This window comes from Labrus mixtus, chromosome 18, assembly GCF_963584025.1.
Source record: "Labrus mixtus chromosome 18, fLabMix1.1, whole genome shotgun sequence".
In the NCBI taxonomy this organism is placed as follows: Eukaryota; Metazoa; Chordata; class Actinopteri; order Labriformes; family Labridae; genus Labrus; species Labrus mixtus.
The window spans coordinates 18,576,442-18,596,600 of record NC_083629.1 but is presented as its reverse complement, the minus strand read 5'-3'; the positions used below and the strand labels follow the sequence as shown (position 1 = coordinate 18,596,600).

The 20,159-nt window shown below is 40.0% G+C and overlaps 1 protein-coding gene across 1 annotated transcript in view; it reads right to left on the bottom strand.

Moving 5' to 3' along the window:
* stard9 (StAR-related lipid transfer (START) domain containing 9) overlaps positions 1-20,159 on the bottom strand; it is a 43,606-nt gene that overhangs the window by 19,317 nt on the left and 4,130 nt on the right. Inside the window, exons 2-13 of the mRNA XM_061062353.1 lie at positions 20,055-20,124; positions 16,997-17,113; positions 5,474-5,590; positions 4,779-4,820; positions 4,602-4,663; positions 3,696-3,808; positions 1,707-1,849; positions 1,424-1,491; positions 1,137-1,234; positions 804-1,019; positions 411-508; positions 242-319 (exon numbers count right to left, since the gene is read on the bottom strand). Coding sequence (XP_060918336.1) covers positions 242-319; positions 411-508; positions 804-1,019; positions 1,137-1,234; positions 1,424-1,491; positions 1,707-1,849; positions 3,696-3,808; positions 4,602-4,663; positions 4,779-4,820; positions 5,474-5,590; positions 16,997-17,113; positions 20,055-20,124 — 1,222 coding nt within the window. The remainder of the gene's footprint in view (positions 1-241; positions 320-410; positions 509-803; positions 1,020-1,136; positions 1,235-1,423; positions 1,492-1,706; positions 1,850-3,695; positions 3,809-4,601; positions 4,664-4,778; positions 4,821-5,473; positions 5,591-16,996; positions 17,114-20,054; positions 20,125-20,159) is intronic.

Below are 20,159 nucleotides of genomic sequence, written 5' to 3'. Positions count from 1 at the left end.
ACATACTGTGTAGAAGGAAAATGTCATTCTCTACAATGCAAATCACTTTTTTTTACCACCCATGGGATTAAAACATGTCACAAAGACACAAAGCACTGCGTTAGACATTTGCAAGAAAACAGAAAATGTGGGATTATTTTATATTCAAAGCCATCTGGTACCAAAAAAGGGTTATTTGGCGAGTAAAACCAGATCCCTGAGAGAGTTAGTGCAATGCTCTAACAGTAAAGGGTCACCATACCATTTCAAAGCTGAGCAGCATGCTCTTCAGCCTGTCAATCTCCTCCCTCAGTTCCCTGATCAGCCGAACATTGGCGTCCTGCGCAGAGATCACAGCGCACATTAACCTACTGAAAACCGTTTTGATCAAACATAAAAATTTTGCAGTCAGACACTAAACAGGCTCTGACCTCATTAACGCGAGGCTTGTTGACAATATTTCTGGCATGGGCAGCGTAGCGAAGGGTGCTGAGGGTCTCATTGTAACTGTTAGCAGAGGGTGACACCGCTGCAACACAAACACACAGAAAAATAACACGAGCAGGAACAGCAATTAATACTCACATAAAGGAAATATGTGTGTGAAATATGTGTTTGCCAGTGTGTTCAAGTTACTACAACATGGTTTTTCAAAGGGATTTTATGAGCTGTAAGAAACTGTTGAATATATAAGGTCAAGCTGATACATAACAGCATGAGCATTAAGTAAAGATGTTGAACATTTAGTTTAAGCTAAAATGATTATATGCAGTCACAAACTCACACTCATGGTCCTTTTGCAGCGCTGACATTTGCCCACTTACTTGCAATCATGATGGTCTTGGAGTTGCCGCCCAGACTGTCTTTCAGCAGCCAGGTTAGGACTGAGTCTCTGTAGGGGATGAAGCAGTGTCTCCTCGCCCCCCCTCCTCCTCCTCCTCCAGACAGGGAGCTGCTGTGGCTACCCACCGTGCTGCCATCGCCCTCAGAGGCCATGCTGTTTATACTCTGACAGCTGTTGGACATCTGGGAGTTCTGGGCTGTGGAGGCAGAGGGAAGAAAGGGAGCAAACGATGAGTGATATATGGGTAGAGAGCTGCAGATGGAAAAAAATACTGGAATAACGGCATCTGGTTTCTTTAACCATCTTAATTTACCAAGAGCAGATATGACAATGCCCAAAGTGACCAGCGACTTGTTGATGTTAGAGCCTTCTGTCAGTCTGTCTCTGCAGTAATGGGGGTCGGCACGCTCACTGGCAGAAACAACCAATCAAAACAACATCCAGTTATAAAGACAGAATACACTGATAATCCCTTCAAAAATCTGAGTAAAAGGAAAACCACAAGGCATTAGTCAAGATCCACTAGGGGGCAGGTTTGTCAATGACTTGTGCTCAAAAGACTTTGATGGGGAAAAAAACAGAAGGAGATAACAGTTTTACCTCCCTGCCAGGTCCACCAGGTTAATCTTGCTGACGGTTTCTGAAGGAAGATTGTTTTCAAGGATTGCCTGCAGAAAAGACAAAAGCAATCAAACTAGAATCAGAAAAAAGGTTATCAATATTATCAATAAAAACAAATACTAACAATATTAAAAGCATATTACAATAGAAGAGAAACTCTGTGTAACAGCAATGTAAGGCAAAAGTTAGAGAGAGAGAGAGAGAGAGAGAGAGCAGATTGACTCATTAACAGATGACTGTGGCAGTGCACAAAGATAACGACCTGTGTGTACAGGATGGTGAAGATGGCGTGGGATCTGCTGCTGGCGTCGTGGTTGTGGGTTGCTGCAGTGATGCGGTTGGCGATGCCTTCTTCCAAAAGGTCCATGGCCTGTTTACAGTCTGAGACCACATGCTGGGAGAGGTCTGGTGATAAAGAAATGAAATGTTGAGAACAAATAGGTGACGGTTTGTTAATAGATCTGTTCATTGACCTACTTCTCACAATGGAATGTAATCCATGTGGAACTCAGGCAGAGTAACTCTCTGGAGGAGTCAGTGCAGCTCAAGACCTTTTCTTTATTATATTTGTATACTAAGATTCACATTTTATGATCAACAGGATAAAAATAAATGTAAATATGTAAATAAATAAAGGGTCAAAGCTTGAAAGGTTTGGCTTAACATTTTAAGATTAAAGTTGAACTAAAAGTGAGGACAGAGACTTAAATGTCTCATCATTGCTAACGAACTCATGTTTGATTCGTAATATTTTCCTCACAGAAAAAAAACAAAAAACGAACAATGCTCTAATTCCTGGTGTGAATCACAAACTTCAGCAGCTTTTCAACACGTGCATGCACAGATTGCAACACGGTGTCACGGTGCTATGAAGTGGTTCCTTATTCCTTTTTTAAACATGGCAATTCTTTACTAATGATTGTACAAAATGTTGAATTGTTCCACAAGAAATGAGTGACATTGAAACATAATTTGATGAACACGTGTTGATGTAGTGTCAGTAATGGAGTCCTGTATGTGCTGTGTGTGTGTGTGTGTGTGTGTGTGTGTGTGTGTGTGTGTGTGTGTGTGTGTGTGTGTGTGTGTGTGTGTGTGTGTGTGTGTGTGTGTGTGTGTGTGTGTGTGTGTGTGTGTGTGTGTGTGTGTGTGCACATGTGTGTGTGTTAAAGCGTTCTCCTTGGAACCACAAGGAAATGATCTCACTTCCTCTGGTCAACTGGGATTTCTCCTGATACAGACAATGAGTGGATGTGGGGCTTTAAACGTGGAGAGAATAGTTAGAGGAGAGGAAGCAGAAAGTAAGAAGACACACGACAGCGAGAGAGAGAGAGAGACAGAGAGACAGAGGGAGAAGGAGAGAAACATGAGGAGGCTGGATTAGAGCCAGGATAGCCTATTTTGGAACTGATCTAAAGAACTTAACAACGGAACAAAATTCCACCGCTGGCCACATCCCACAGTGACTCTCAAACTAAACTTACAAGACATGAGCATTACTCAAAATACTGCAGGCCATGTTTCACATCCTGGTCCATAATTTGACCAAATTGTGTGTATGAGAGTGTAGAGACATCAGATACAGCCTCTGCTATCCACTTTCATCTTCACTCTTTAAGTTTCAAACGTTTCAGACACACTTATTTTAACACCATGAACCACTGTGGTGAGTTCGTACACATTTTACAAACTGTCATAGGACACTTCTTGAAGCTCATTGCCTGTGAAAGACAATTAACTACAAAACCAGAAAGTTCAAAAATGCAAATATGCAAAAGTTATGCTGTGCGTCTGTGACAAAAAGGTTACTGCAAGGTTCTTTAAAATAGAGTTTTATTCCACTCTGAATGAAATGATCCAGGCAGGGTATTAAGACTTTGCAGCCTGTAGACCTCTATTTAAGGGCTTAATCAGTTAAAGTGACAGAAAATTACAGAAAGTGGAAATGATCTGTTGATTTATGAGCTGAACGATTTCTGCAATTACACCTGGAACTGTGGGGTCATGTTTGAATACAGAATTTTAATTATAAGTATAATCCATTCAATTATTTTCATTTGCTTTGTGTTTTTAGGGAAGAATTCTGCACAAACTGTCATTCAATACCTACCCTTCACAGATTGAGTTTACATCCATGGGTATGTGTGTGAGGGTGAATCTATGTGCAGATATATTGTCTGCTTTATATCATCAGAAAATAAAGTATGGAAGAATAAATAGATTGTGTCTTGGTGCTGGGGGATGAAACCCTCACCTTGTACATAGGGTCCTTTGTCAGGGTGTTCTCGGACTCTCAGGGAGGCTCTCTTCTTCTGCTCTCCACCTCGAAGCAGGTCTCGCACGCGCTCGTTGTAGATCTCCAGGAAGCTGCAGGGACAGAGGGATAAGACTAGGGATGAAGCAGTTAACCGGCAGGGAAAAAAAGTTTCAATGTTGAGGTAGCATCTGTGAGATCACCACCCAGCACTAGGCACCAAAGTAAAAGTAAAACGTAATGACTGAGGGATATTATGTTAGAAGTGAGTTCCTTGATGGTTTTATACACAAGTGATGACTAGAGCCTTTAAAAATCTCTAACGGTTGCATCCCTAGATCAGACAAAATCCTGCTATGAAGACACACACATATATGTGCTTAAACTTTTTTTTGACAGCCGTTTTATTTACATCATCAGTACATCATGTCAGAAAAATAACCTTATAGATTTAATATTTCTGGCATGTTCCCTTGATTTAAAAGACAGTACATAAAGACAAATGAGAGGATGGTATGTGACAATGGCTGTATTTTAAACCAGGTCGTTGTCATGGTTACATGGTCTGCGTTACAGCCTGGTGACCCGACCAAATGACGCAGAAACACAATCTACACACTATCGTAATAATCTTCAAATCCTTAAAACCTCGACATTTTTCCTTCTGAAAACATTTGGTCTTGACAACAGGCTGGGACAAACCAGAAAGACTAATATATGCTTTGTAAAACAAACACCACTGACAAGAAGTTTCGGATCACTTCAACACAGACAAGAAAATCCAGTTTGTGATTTGCCTTGTTGTGCTGCCAAAAGCTAAAAAGCATAATTGTGTTGTCTTCTTCAAATTTCAACATGAGATTGTTTAAAAAGGGAGAGACAATGACAAAGAGTCAGACACAGTACCTGATCTCCACTCTGCTCGAGTTTTGCCCGTCAGGAAAAGTGTCTTCAGATCTGAAGAGACCCTGTGAGAAGAGGAGAAATGCTGTTAACTTCACACTACAATACCCTACAGTACATTCAATGTAGTTTACTCACCACTGAGCTCATTATATTGAACGTCATGATTCGTTGACGTACCTGACAGATCCGAGGTGTCAATCCGATGGAGCCCTGACAGCCCTTAGAAAAGGAGAAGGTGGAGGTGAATCATTTTGACAGTTATCGCGTAGAACTGGGTCACAGCTAAATGTCTCTCTGAACAGAGGGTTCGAATGCTTTAGATACACCCTAAAAAACATGATCAGAAATAGGGGAGTACACCATTATACAACAGATTAATGCTGCACAATAAATCACAATTTTATTGTTATTGCAATGAGAGCATTCTCAATAGACACATCGTAATTGACTGAATTTATTCCAATAATTAAGAAAATTATTCTATACCAATAAGCAGTGCTTTATCACTCAGTATTCATACATTTGACCAATTACATAGAGCCCAAGTACACACCATTTTTATTACAGACAGACGAAGCTAAAGCAGATTAATTGGTGCCAATTTCAGTGGAAAAATGCTTTTAGGCATTATTTTGGATTCAGGAAGGACATGTTGTAAAAACAGGAAGAACATGGAGAACAGCAGATAGATATACAACTGTAAGAGAAAGGGAGTATGCATAATAGTCTATTTCTCATGTCTCTTATTGTTAGTATATCAGTATTGAACAAAGTCTTTGCACATCAGCTTGTTTCACCGGAAATCAATCATTTTTTTGATTCACCAAAGAAATTAAAATGATGTAATGCAGTGTTTCTGGTGTTCTCCTCACCGATGTCCCCATCATGGTGTAGGTCTTTCCAGATCCTGTTTGTCCATAGGCAAATAGGCACACATTGTAACCCTCAGAGGCTCCAGATAGCACCGACACACCCAGGTCCTGGAACACCTAAGGAAAATGGACACACACACACGCACACCCACATCTTTAATCACAAACACAAGAAGAGATACAGGATCAAAGCTTCTGTAAATAACTGGGTGGAGACAGACACGTGGATTGGCTGCCCTATTTTTTAAAAATCTTGAGATAATTAAGGATTAAGAATGTTGATTCAGGATGAAAAACAGTTCATCAATACACATAGATGATGGAAGTAAAAAATACCTGCACACACATCTGAAAACATGTTGAGTAAAAAGTAGGTAATCGTCTCTATTGTGCAGATGAGAGGGCTTACAGTGAAAACAATGACCTTGATACTAATCACATCGTGTTTTCACACAAGTTAAGCTCAACACAAAGGTTTCATGATCACAATGCTCTGGCACTGTGCCACTAATAGAGAGCTAACATTTCTTCCTGCTTAGGTGTTTGGGTGGAAGGAGCAGGGAGGTCAGCTAATACTCTGGGTAAACAACTTTGCAGAATGTTTTTGTGAGAGAAACAAATGTGAGGGTAAAAAGACTTTCAAAAGTGACTGGGTCAGGAAAATAAACCAAGCGTAAAAGCATGATGCTGAGACGGGGGGATCCGGGGGAGTCCCAATCCAAACAATCAACTGAAGCCTCATGTTTACCTTCTCTCTGTGTCCAAACCTGAGAGCCAGAGTCTGGAGATTATTAGCATGAGTTCAAATAACAAACACTTATTTTCATAGTTTCTGAAATGAGTTTGTATTCATTGTAAGTTTGCAATGAGAAATAAGTTGTGTGAATAAAACAACAAACCGGGACATCTTACAGAATTACAACTCAAATATAGATCAGTAAATTAATTCAAGTCAACAGTTGTTCAGTCTGTTCTGGTAACTGAAATGTCTCCGACCACCAGGCCATCAACACCCCATAACAGATGTTATAATTAATTAGTCTCCTCATAAAGATACTTAAATAAGGAGTGGGTATCACAGGGTAACCCATGATATGATAAGATATGCGATGTGGCCCACGACAAACATACATAAGATAGATAGAATCTTTATTATCATTGTATATAAGGACACAACAAAACTTTGTTAGTAGCAATCCTAAACAGCAGCGTTTACAAAAACAACAACAACAAAAATATATTTGTGGTGATATGAAAGAGAAATATGCAAAAAGTGGCCAGAGCAATTGCTGTTCAGTGAATGAAAATAATTACATAATTACTTCAGGATATCTGATTAACTGAAGAATATAAAGCGCCCCTCATGAGGGAAAGAGCAGAATTTATATATTTATTCACTGCAATTTGGTGTCAGTTTCACCTCTTTCTACTCTTTATCTATTAAATGCTTCTGACTGCTCTCTGACATTATCCCGCTGTGTTCTTCTTTTATCAACTTCTTCTTTGTCCAATTAACTTTGGTCCCCTCATTCATGTCACAAGCACCACTGTGAGGAGGCATGAAATTGTGACAGGGTGAGTCAAATTGGCAGGGAAATCTATTTAGAGAATATTTTTCTTTGATATAAATATTTGGTACTTGCAATTCAATAATTCAATCGAATTAGTGAAGACGGTGATATGCTTCCATAATTATATTAATAAGACAAGAAATGAATCGGGACCATTTATCCCTTTGAACAGGTTACAATACCTGCTGTAGTTGCATTTATTTTTCACAACTGATCAGCGAAAAGATACTAAATCAGAACATGTTCCTGAGAACATATGGCAACATCTGCAACCCAAAAAGCTTCAGTAAGTCCAAGGCCAACAAATGCACTGAGGGGGGGCAGCAACCTGATCTGGACCAGACCTGAGACACAGCACATTCCCCCCCAGAACCAAAACATAACCTGCTGATCAGCGAGGGGTCCCCTCCCCTGGCCTTGTGGCTCAGATCTGGACCACGGATACTGGTGGTAAAGTACACAGAAGAGAGAGGAGGAATGCTCCCAAAGCTACTGAAACCTCAGAGGATCAAACAGAGGAGTTATTTCAACACACCTCCCATGTGTGTGAGCACCAAACCACTGTCAGGAGAACCTGGAGCTAAGCCTGTGTATATAAAAGTCTTACAAAACGGTGGGAATAGGTTTAGGTTGGATGTGGTTGAAAGCTCTTGAGAAAGACCTGAGTCTTGTAAAGGCAACCTGAAAGGATCCAGTGGTCATCTGGTTGTCTTTAGGAGTGTGTGAATCTTTGTGTGTTAATATTCAACAGCCTCGAGTGAAACCAGAGAAATGTCTAATGTTTTAGATGGACACAGTTGAGTGAAGATCACAAAGATAGACAGCAGGGACCGAACAATAAAGGAAATCAAGGTTAAGACAGACGCTTTTGAAACTGTAATAAATAAAACTGATAAACCTGCTTCATATTCTAATTCATAACTCATTAGAATTCATCAAATAAAACCGTTTTAGTTCAAAATATCCCAAATATATATTATCAATTCATTCAACTTTTTTTTTTTTTTTTTAAAGATTTTTGGGGGGTTTTCTTTGGTGGATGAAGTTGGAAATCAGGGAGAGAGAGAGAGAGAGAGAGACTGCAGGGTACGACATGCAGTAATGGAGCCTGATCCGGGCCGCCCACCCGAAGGACCACAGCCCGATACATTGGGAGAAACCACCAAGCCACCAGCGCTCCCAAAATGTCAAAAGTTTACTGAAGTCTGTGGTTATAAGGACAGTGTATTGTCCAATGTGATACACTGTGAATCACAATACAGGGGTTGTGATTCAATACATTGCCGTTTATCTAGATATTTTAGGCATGGCTCCATATTTAATTATTATGTAATAAAGACATTGTATTTTTTTTTGAGTGAAAGACTTGTCTCCTTACATTCAGATTAGTGGAGTACTTAAATCTGTGCACTACAAGAGCAGAAAAAGATCCCAGATAACTCAACCCCCACCCCCACCCCCACCCCCACCCCCCCAAAAAAAAAATGTTCTTATGGATTTAAAAAAAAGACTTTGCATTTACCGGTAAGTCATACATAAAGCATAAATGCCAATGTGAGAATGTGTAACCATTACCATTTTCAATGTTAATTAGAATTGCCTCTTGGACTACTTGACTGACAAAACAAGACATCTCAAGATGCAGTTTTCAGTGTTTATTCAATATTCAGGCTGAGCTATTGATTAAAAAAGAACTTCTCAGATCAGTCAATGTAGAAAGTAACTGTTGGCTGTAGCCTGTAGCCTCAAAGCTTACAAACACAATGTTTCATCTTTTCTCTGTAGCCCAGCCAACCATTGACAGACAGCAGACATGTACAACTAGTAAACGGGCAGCCACAACAGCTTTCTCCCTCAATGACCTTATAAATCGCCCAACAAACTCCATGGCAGACGTCTTTATTCCTACACCCCGGAATCCATTTAAGTAAAGGCTGCTGTTTAAAGCCTAAATTGGGACCCAACTAAATATGAATTTTCTCTGGATTAACCCACCAGATTTTTTCTTGGTAAATAGATTAGAAATGCCAGATCATGGTGGAAAAAATATTTAATTAGACCAGCAGTTCAAAACCAGATTATACTCAATCAATAATAAAACAAGACAATGTACAACATAAAGCTTAACATTTGAGGACATGAAATCAGGCATTTTTTGGTGTTTTTGATTAAAGCAAATTGTAATAAAAAAATAAGTAACGATCCAAACTTGATGCAAACATTTTTTGTTTTATTTTACCTTACAATAATGCTACGTTTGGAAAATAAATTAAATCATTACTTTTGAAGTATCCTGGACAGGCAAAAGGCTTCAATGTAATGTTTAAAGAAATTGAAACTGTAGGTGTCTTATGTAACTGTGACCTAATAAATATCATCAACGTGACAGCAAATGTCAAAGTGTGTCGTCCACTGGGGTCCAGACCACCGAGTGTTGCCCCCTGCTACTTGGCTGAATGGAGGCTTAAACATGAAGACAAAAAGCAACGCCGCCCCTGTCTTGTCCTCATCCTACTATTCTAAAAAACAGACACAGGCACCCTCTCCTCCCTCAAACACAGAGAATCAATACAGCCCTTGTTAAAGTTGACCCTCTTAAATTCACTCCATGGGGGCTACGACAAGGCTGAGGGTCCCTCCAGGCTTAGCACAAAGAGCAGGAACTTCCCTTCAACTGTGCACTCCGTCTCTGATCTCGACTTTCTTTTCTCTCTGTGCACTTTTCCTTCAGTTTCCACCTGGTTTGTTTTTTATTTTAAGTCTGCACAATACTTTATATAACCCTGGAGCAAAACCACAAGAGGAAACATAAACTTTTTTCAACCTATTGTGAGAATTGACACTGTCTATGAGCTGACAGGCCATTTAAAGGAAACATTAAAACAATTCTACTGTCACTTACTTCAATCATAACACTTGCATTCATGCCCTTTGCTATGGCTGCTTAAATCTAAGTAAAGGGCCTACACAACCTACTTTCACAGTCTGCAGCACCCTGCAGCATTGGGAAGTATTTTTGGACTAACAAAGCAGTTGAGGTAAGAGACAGGTTACATTGTGGGAATGGAATTGTACTCCAGGATCAAATGGAGCAGGAGAAAAACAGCCTGGAGATAAAGTGACTGGGTCAGAGCCCAGAGTAAGTGTGCAGGCAGGAGGGTCGCCTCCAAATACTCATGGGACAGACTAAACACCCCCATTAACAGGAAGGTGGCTGCCATGAGCAGACCCCTGCACATGCGTGTGTGTATTCACATTCGTGTGCCTCCGACTAGGTTAGAGGAAACAGCAACCACAACAAGGACAAAGCCTCAGAGTGTGCTTCCCTCTATGAGAATAAATGTATAAACAATCAAACAATGAAAGGGGAAGAGCAGAAAATAGATGTTATTCTTTAAGCAGGAAATGCAGGTCAAATTTATTGGGTCAAAACAGAGAGCGAGGAAGGAAGAATGAAACTAGGCTTTGGGGTGGAAAAAAAAAAGCTGGCAATGAATCCATACCTAGCAGAAAAGAGTGTCTGCAATAGAGATATTCCTAGTGACTAATTTCCTACTGTAGTTTGTTAAATGGAAAATCTAATTCTGACAAGCCGAGTAGTTAAAGTTCCTAGGTGTGACCCTCTAATTAAAGCATTACTCTAATTAAATACATTTTCTATAAAATACATTGAAGATGATATTACTATTGTACACCTAGAGTAATTACTGTGGTGCCTGTATACACAATGAGATATAGGATTGTCTCTGTGGGTAATACAGAGTTAGGGAGGGCAGATGAGCAGCTGAGAGATTTATTTTTATGTATGGATGGATTTTGCTTGTTTGTTTATTCCTTATTTATTCTAATTAACGTATATATTATTCACATTCCTTATTTAATTCTATGTTTTCTAAATGTGCTATGCAATGAATCATGGCAAAATGCATGACTTGTCTTTTTATCTGTGAAACCAATAAAACCGAGAAAAAAAAATATATTTTCTTTTTTAATCAAGTGGTGGCTCAAGGGGAGATAATATCTTGTGACATCCTGCTCTGGCAACTGACCTTGAAAAAAAATAATTAAATTGCGTGTTTGTGTAAGTTAAACCAGACCTCTCTGAGGAAAATTAGGTCTTCTGATAAACAAGGAACCAGGTTGGTGTCATGCCAAATATCTTAACCATGAAAAAAAAAAACATGTTCTGTGTCTGTTTTGAAACATGGGAAACACCAAAGAGGCAGCCTTGTTTGTGACAAAATGCTCAGCAGGAGCTACAGTATTGAAAGAGAAAGAAAGAACGATAAAAACAGGCTGAGAAAAGTGAAAAAGTAATGGTGTAATGCTTCTGTAATGAGTTAAGCCTTGTAATCAATGGCTGTAGAAAATACCAATTGCTGCTCTGGTTTTATGTGGCCTGCTCTACACTAAACTCTGGAGAAGTATTTATGTGTAGTGTGCATATATGTGTGCGGGTGTGTGTGTGTGTAAGATGTCGTCAGGGGTGATGGCAGCAGGCCCGAGAAGCATAATGAAGCACTTGGCCACATTTAAAAACTTCAGCTTCTCGTTTCTTCTGCCAGGTGTGACGCAACCGAGAGGACTGAGATTCATTTTCCCTCCATAACTGTGTTCACTGGGAGGCTGTCTCTGAGCTCAATGCAAGCAACTGAGACTGAAAATAAATAATAAAGAAATGTGAAAAGAAATGCTAATCCCTCCCAAACTCTCAATATCCACAACTGGACAGCTGCAGGAGAATCGAGGGTCCCTCTGTTCTAGTCCCACGCTTTAAAGTGGGTCACACAAACACAACAGCTGGGCCCTGAGCAAAAGCTAAATGCCTTTGTTTAGACACAGGGAATAAAATGTCACTGGAGATCCTCATCTGGACTTCCTGCTAGGACTGGGAGTAAGAGAATGAAAGGTAAAAAACGTAAAAAAAAAAAAAGAGAGATAGGATACAGACAGGGAGACAAAAATCACATGCAGCGAAAAGAGACAGAGAGAGGAAGCTGTTTGGCCGGAGTTCAACCATGCTCTCGTCTGTCACACTTGGACAGAATTTGTAGGTCAAATTAGCATGGGAGGGCAGAGAGGCTGCAAGAGAGGGAGGAGGGAGAGACAGAGATATGAAGGCCAAACAGACAGGCTGCTCTTCATTACTCAGGCCTCCCTTCACATGGGAATGAAGCACAGTGGGAAAAAGAGGAGCAGAGGAAAAAAATGAAGATGGGGGCACTTTGGCAGTGCTGTCCCTTTTTCGGTATACGCTCTTCTAGCAGCTGACCCTGGGGCAAAGGCTAGACCTTAAACAAATAAATAAAACCATATCTGGAGAGAGTTTGGGGATTTAGTGCCCCTCCCCTGATCCTTGTTAAAGGGGCCAAAGCACAACACTGGGGAACTGAGCTGCATGTTACACTTTTTATAGCAAGCTACAATGACTTCTCCAGCCTGCAGACAGATAGGAGCCTTGTGTGAAATCCATAGGGTACTGTGGTAGAGTATAGGTTCTTTTACTCGCTGGAGAACACATTGGGACAATATTAATACAGAATGACCCACGTTACTACCATTCTTTGTGTTTTCTATCATCTAATTAGAGAATCCCTATTTTCCTGCTGGCCATATGTTAAAACTCAGACGAATCGAGATGGGGTAAACGTGTTGTAAGAAGCATGTGAGTTTACTTGTTTTGTTAATGGCCTATAATTCTCCTCCAACTGTCAATTGGTTTCAAAACACAGGGAGGACTTACGTCTGCAGAAGCTATAAAAAAATTCTGCTTATGGATGTGCACCACATTGACATTGTTTGGCTACAAGTCAGAAAGGCATGTAGCTGTGAGTGGGTAAAATAAAAGTTTTAAAATAGGGTATATTTAAAAATGCCCTAGTGAATAGACATCCTTTAAAAAAAAAACAAAGATGTACAGTATATTGTAGTTTATTGCAGATATGCAGTAAAAGCTGATTATTTGCAAAAGACCTTACTTCCCTGCTTCTTCTCCTGCTATAAACATTCTGCTCTTAAAGAGACAATAAGAACAGAGGGATTAAACTTAATATAAATATTACTTTAAAAAAAAAGTCAATGTGTTACCATTTAGCGTTGGTTGAGGTATTAATAATGTCTGACTCATGTCTAATAGTCACCAGATATTGAGAGAGATCATGGGCAACACCTGTATCCTATTACATGCTTTATCTTAATAATAACATAAGAACACAAACCAGAAAGGTCGGTTCTTATCATTGATTGCAAAGAAAACATACACCCCATCTTAAATAACTTCATGAAGTACATTTATCATGTTTGTATTAAAGTTATATTCCTCCACGTTTAAACTCAACTCAACTAAAATAGTTATGTTTTAACTTTGTTTTGATAGTTTTTTTTTTACAGAAAATGAGTAATTGAGAAAATAACTGGAAGATAATGCTAAACATTTCTATGAAATAAATTAGCAGAAAAGTGTCCGCTAAGGTACCTGGATACGAATCAATCAGTCAATTAATGAAAGATCAAACTTTAGGAACTACATTGCTGAATGACAGCATGCAGTTTGATCACACTCAGCACCTTTTGTCATGCACTTCTATTTATGTACTTTCAGTTCCTCTTCTTTCTGCTCCTCTTATCCATTCCCTTCACTGATAGCAAGCAGCATGTCTGTATATAAATCACAGGTGCTCTTTTCTAGTTTCCATATGGCATAGATCTCATGTTGCTTTGTTGACAGCATGTGGTGTATTTAGTGTCCTGTTTGGAAGTTAATTCATTCCAGTCTGAACTCAACTCAACTGGAGAGAGGGGGGGGGGGGGGGGGGGGGGTTTGAAATTCTCACGTGTGTGTATGTGTGGAGGATTCTTCTCATACAGAGAAGCTATTCTTTCCCAGCCTGTCTGCAGCACCACTGACACACAGACCTAGAAACACTGAAATCATAATCTACATCCACACACAGAGTAGAAGAAGAGGAGGAGAAAGAGGACTACGACGACGACAAGGACGAGGAGGAGGAGGAGGAGGAGGAGAGGGAAAAACCCCGGCAAGTCGACCCCTTTTGGCAATAAAAAACAGCATTGTGCTCGGAGACGAATGCTCTTCAGTGACGTCTTTGGCCTGAAATTTAACTGCAAAAAACGACTTAGTGAGGCAGCTGTGCGTTTGGCAGGCGAGAGCTGGGGGCTGCAGAGGCACAGTGGACCCCCTGCCCAATTCCCCTCCTGTCCACTCCTCCTCCTCTTCTTCTTCTTCCCCAGGAATTCACATCCCAACTCTCTCCTGGTCTCCAACAGCTTCTCTTGCCTGTTCTTCTTTTTCACTTTCCCTCCCCGTGTTTCTTATCATCAGAAGCAATAAAAGTGAATGGTTTGTGTTGATAAATAGTGGGAAAAGCTATTAATTTGTTCAATATCTAGACACAAAACAAAGGCAGCATTTAGACAAATAGTCCCTTGGCTGCCTGCATTAACTCAACAGCTGGATCTCATTATGGAATATTGTTCTCTTTCAAAAACCGTATTCTTCCCACCTGATGGAGTCATTCTCCTGCCTCTCTGCTCAACCTTATTTCATAAACCGGTTCAAAGACAAAACCTGAAAAACCGAGTCCAACATCCAGTAAAATAAACTGGGGAACCCTAACATATAGTTTCCACGTTTTGTATAGGGGCTGAAACCCCCCACGTGAATCTAGTGTAAACTAGTAGAGAAGCATTATTATGTGGTACAGGGCTGAGGTGGGGAGGATGGAGGCACAGGGGCTGGGTGTCCTGGTCTCTGAGGGGCACTGGGTGTGGTGGGATAGTACTGGACTGGAAAAAAGCAGGAGCTGGGGGATCCCCCTTTCCCTTGTTTCCTTCCACTACAGACTTAGACTGTCTCATGGGGATATACAGCGCAAGACAAATTCAGAGTTAATCCCTCCTCCTGCTCCGGAAAAAAAAAGCTGATAAAATACATTTTTCAAATCATGAGAAAATCCAGCACTGGTAAAAACAGCATCAACTCATGTGTTACCAATATGTGGCAGGATACAAGGTGGCATTTAGTGAAATGAGGCGGCACAACAATGAGGTCTGAAAACGGAAATTTGGAACTGACGACTTAGTCAGACTCTTAGCTGTCCTTACAAGCATTTTGTCTGGTAAAATACTTTAGAGTGGCTCTTGAATTATTGGAGTCCACCTGCCATCAATCTGCATAGCTGACCAACAAAACAAACAATGTCTTCTCTGCTTCTTACGTCAGGAACTGGGATTTTTAAAAACCAGCAGGAAAAAAAGCAATTTTCAAACATCTCAATCTGCGATGTGATCAGTAAGCGGCTGACGTGGTCATCTACGAGCTTCTTTGTTTCGGACACAATTCTTTGGATTCTGGGGTAGGAAAAGAGGTCAGATTTAAATCCAGAGGCTCTGTCCTTCACTGGTGTCCTTTCGCCCACCACAGAGGAATGTCTTGTAGCACTAAGGCCGCTGTGACTGGGCAACAATTCTGCTGAGGAAAGTGTCAGAGCCAGAGAGAAAAGAAAAAAAAAAAAAAAGAAAGAGGATGAAGTGTTGTGTTGTCTGTTGCTCTGCACAGTGTGTAGGCCGTCGTTACAGCCGCGTCTTTCTCAAACACATACAAAGGCTGCTCTGACAAGACGAGAAACAGGCAGTGAGGGAGTGGCAGAGGGGGGAACCCCATTGGGTTAAGAGGAGTAAAAAGTTACTGAAAAAACTAAGGGTTGCATCTATTGTTGAGAATCATAAAAACTCAATGGAATAATAATTATAGCAAAAAAAAAACACATCTAGAAACATAAATCTAAATGAATAGGTTTTTGAGAGACTTCCTGCAACACAATTGTTCACCACTTCCTCTTGATCTGGAATAGGTTTCAGGTTCCAGCAACACCCTCCAATCAAAGCAATACAACAGTATCTAATCGCCCAATCAAAGCAGGGGCATGAAAAGCGAGCCGACTTCAGCCATGCCATGTTTGAGGCAACGAGACTTCTGGGTAACAGATGGAGCTGATACCATATCCCTCGAGTGGCCATCTGTGTAGAAACATACAGCACCACACAGCACACACGCCCCTCTTGTTGTGGTTTGTCTACAAGGACACACCATTTCCTCTGGGCTCTTTCCTTGGTGCAGTATTTTTGTTTCCCCAGTTGTCACACAAGCCTGGGTCAGCATGCACTTGGTCTCAAAGCATGTTTAAAACAGGAAGAGAAAACCTGCAAAAATGGTTTTATGTCAAAAAAGATACCTTGAGGACATAAACACTTTCTGTAGTAATTCTGTCGGCAATACCCCATCGTTTAAAACAACATAGGGTTTACATAAACAGAAAGAATGTGGATTTTTCTTTGTTCTTGTTCTCCTTTTCTTATCTAGTCTTGTGTACATCTGTGAGGGAATCAGTCAAAGCTCTCCTTATTCTGGCACAGTTCCCCTCGGATTAGCACAAGTTTGAGCCACAGCAGCAACATCAGAGAAACACTTGTTTACTGTCTAAAAACTTGATGTAAAATGCCATGTTGATGTACACATGGCATATTAATGGTAAAAATTATGGGAATGTTGTTATAATTCAGTGAGAAAGCCAAGTTAAAAAGCCCTCATTGGAATACTGGTTTTAAAACAAATAGGAAATTCTAGATCTGTTCATTGAGGGGGTTAGGTCAATCATGTCAGACATGAATTTTGAAGAATTTTGAGGTACGGAGATCTTGTGTTCTTTGGCAGAATATCTGTGAAATGGATGGTAATTTTTTCTCTTCTGTATGAACTTTGTTAATGCTATTAGAGGAGCTGGTCTTGCTGTTTGTCTTTGTTTGTTTTGTCATATTGTACTGTGTTTAAGTGTGTATGACTGTATGTGTGTTGGACCCCAAAAGAAAAATAGCCAATGCGTATGCTGGTACTAATGGGGATCCTAATTAAAGAAAAAGTAAAGGTCATTACCTCCTCCTGCGAGGCATAGTGAGGGTCTTCAGGGTCCACTGACCAGTAGCAGTAATCGAAACAGAACTCCAGAAGCTTCTCCCTTGAATCGACAGCACCATCTGTACGACCTTCCAACTTCAGGGAGGAAAACCAGAGGAGAAAAGCACGGAACAGTTATTTGTTATCATCCATTTTTTTCATTTGATAAATAAACTAGAGTGAAGGCGAGAAAGAGAACATTTCTTCTGATACATAACAAGACAAATTCAATACAAAATACATGCCAAACAACGTATAATAAAAAGCAGCTGTCAACAAAAAAGGGGGTGATATAATAAAGCCAGGTACTTTAGCTTTTGTTTATGAGACTGCTGTGGTGTGAAATTGCAAGCAAGCTGTTTCCATTCATTAGCGATGCATTCACTGCTCCTCCAATCCTTTAGTCGCCTCACTGCATCAACACTGAACACTTTTCTGCTTACAGTGAGTGAATCCTGAACAGCAGCATTGGAACTTGTCCAGGCACAACAATTGTACTGGTAAACAGTAAATAAGCTTGACATCTCTTCTAAATCACTGCATTCAAACTACACAGCTCAGTAGTTCTCATTGACACGACCCAACTTTAAGGGCATAAATGTGTCCTAATACTTCAGTTACTTTCAATGTGTGACAAAGACATGCAATGTTTTTAGTGTTGTCAGATGTACCCACTTTACCTTAAAACACCAAACTCGAAAATCATGTATTTTCACTGCAAAAAATCTTGGCTCTATTGAGGTTATTATTTTTTCTTTCAATGGAGTACTTTAATTAGCAACTGCGACTGATTTCCAAAGAATGTTTTGCTCAGTGATTGTTGATAGAGCTAGGTAATATATTATTAAAATGTCAGTGTTATAAGTTGATATTGCCTTGGATTTAGGTCATCATGAATTGTGAAACATGATTCATGCAACAGTCACAAATGATGGATTTAATGGGCGGTTTTAAAAATTATGGTTGAAAAATTATCTGTGCAAAATAGTTCCCCACTGAAAACTTGGAACATCTTCATTTATTAGTAATGCACACCTTTAGTTTTGATGAACCTGTTTTATGTGTAAATAATCAAACTTTAAGTGTTTATCATTATTGAGTTATATTGCTTGTGTAACATCATTAACAAGTATTGTATCCCAAAAGCAATGTCCTCTCATATAAAATATTTAAGAGTGACACAAATCCTGATATAAATTTTGTTTTTGTGCGTTTGTTTATTCTACGATCAGACTCAATTCTATCTATGCTGTAAAGTTTTTGAGATGACATCAGGGTATCATGTTCACATTGGAGAGTGATGGTTCAGTTGCAATAACAATGTCACTGGAGCTGGTTGTTGTAAATGCCCTGCTCAAGGACATTTCAGTGATTGACACATGCCAACGAGAGAGCTTTGAGAAGGGTACTTAAGCCACTGTAACCATCAGTTATTTATCCAAGTGATGAAGCAAACATCAGTGCAAAAAGCCTTTCCATGCTCTGAATGAGGTGCTGGGCAATGCTAAGCTCAGGGTATCAATTTTGTTCACAGCAATTGGTTTGCCTGAAAGCATGAGAGTTTAACCCTTCAGCCCACTTTGGATGTCCAACAATGGGCCTTAAAGTGGAAGGGCTTAGCCAAACCTAACAGCAGCCAACAGAGATCCGATCGCTGATAAAACTGACTGGTTTCAAAACTTTAGACTTTTTCTTTTTTTTCAACCTTTTTAATTTAGTTCAGTCGTTTTTTATAGCTACCACTTCCTGCTGTTTGTTAGTTAGCCTCCTGTTTATTGTCCTTTAAAATCCATCCTCATTTCTTTCTGTCTCAGATCCTCCAAAAACTGTCCCACTTTCCATAAATAATCATTCCCAGGAGACCAACTGCAGCATGGAGTCTTGATCCTTTTCCATGCAGAGGGAGGCCATATGTGGTTCGTCTCTGTCACATTATTTGTAACAGATTCTCTCCTCCCCCACCAGACTTCTTTCTGATACGTCAGAATCGAAAAAATCCAACAGTAAACAGGGTAGGGCGATTCTTTAACTGCCAATTTGATCAATATTTACAAGATCCAGATTTACCTGAGTTTGGGTGTGGATATACCAAAATGTGAAGCTTATAGCAATGAATCCAAAGCTGAATTCCTTTAGATTCTTGTATATTTGGATTAGTTCTAAACATTTGAGATTAACTTTTTGATGAATCAATTCTAAAGTATTTTTCATCTACGAGCTACACCCATCAAATACACAGTACAATACAACAATGCAAGTTTCATCATATCAGTATGAGCTGCTGCAAACATTCACAGGGAGAACATAGCGTCACATGCTCCAAACTGAAACAGTAGAAACAGCATCAGCCTGCCTGAAGGCGATGGAGCTCAACCAATCACATAAGTCTTCAACGCCATCTGACACAGCAGGTTAGTGAAAGTGTCGGCTTACACGGTAATTATTCCCAAATGTGCAGAACCTTGTGGAAACTAATAAGTGAAACTAAAAACAAACCAAAAACTCTTCTTCTCAGTTAACATTTGAAAACTTTCTGCTTGTCTTGCAATCAGGACTCTTATCAAAACAACCTAAGACCAGACTCCCTGTAAAAAACACCTCATTTAACACACGTTTGTGTTCTGTATTTTATTTGCTTTAGTTTTTATTGGGGAGGATTATCCATCAAAGAAGTTCTTCCAGAAGCTCAATCTCTTTTATTGTCTGACGTTAACTGCAGCTGTGATGCAGTTCATTAGTGTGACGAGTATCAGTGCACATGTTTGACAGGAAGGGTCTCTCAATCTGTGAATGTGTGTGTGTGTGTGTGTGTGTGTGTGTGTGTGTGTGTGTGTGTGTGAGCTCAACACATATAAAAAAAACAACAGTGACATCACAAAGTAAAAGGCTGTGCCAAAGCTGTAAACATCCTGTTGCTGTGATAAATAGCCTCTACTCCCAATTCCCCCAGTCCTACCAGCAACAATCACACACATTTAATGATTTAATTCTGGATATAACTCTGCATGATGTTGTTGTTTATTTCGGTCACACTCACCTTTACATTTCGAATCTTCACAAACTTGTCCTCCACCTGTACTGCTAGCCTTCCTGCATCCGCAGTCTCCCTGTGAGCAGAAAGAGAATGATTCCTTCAATTCAT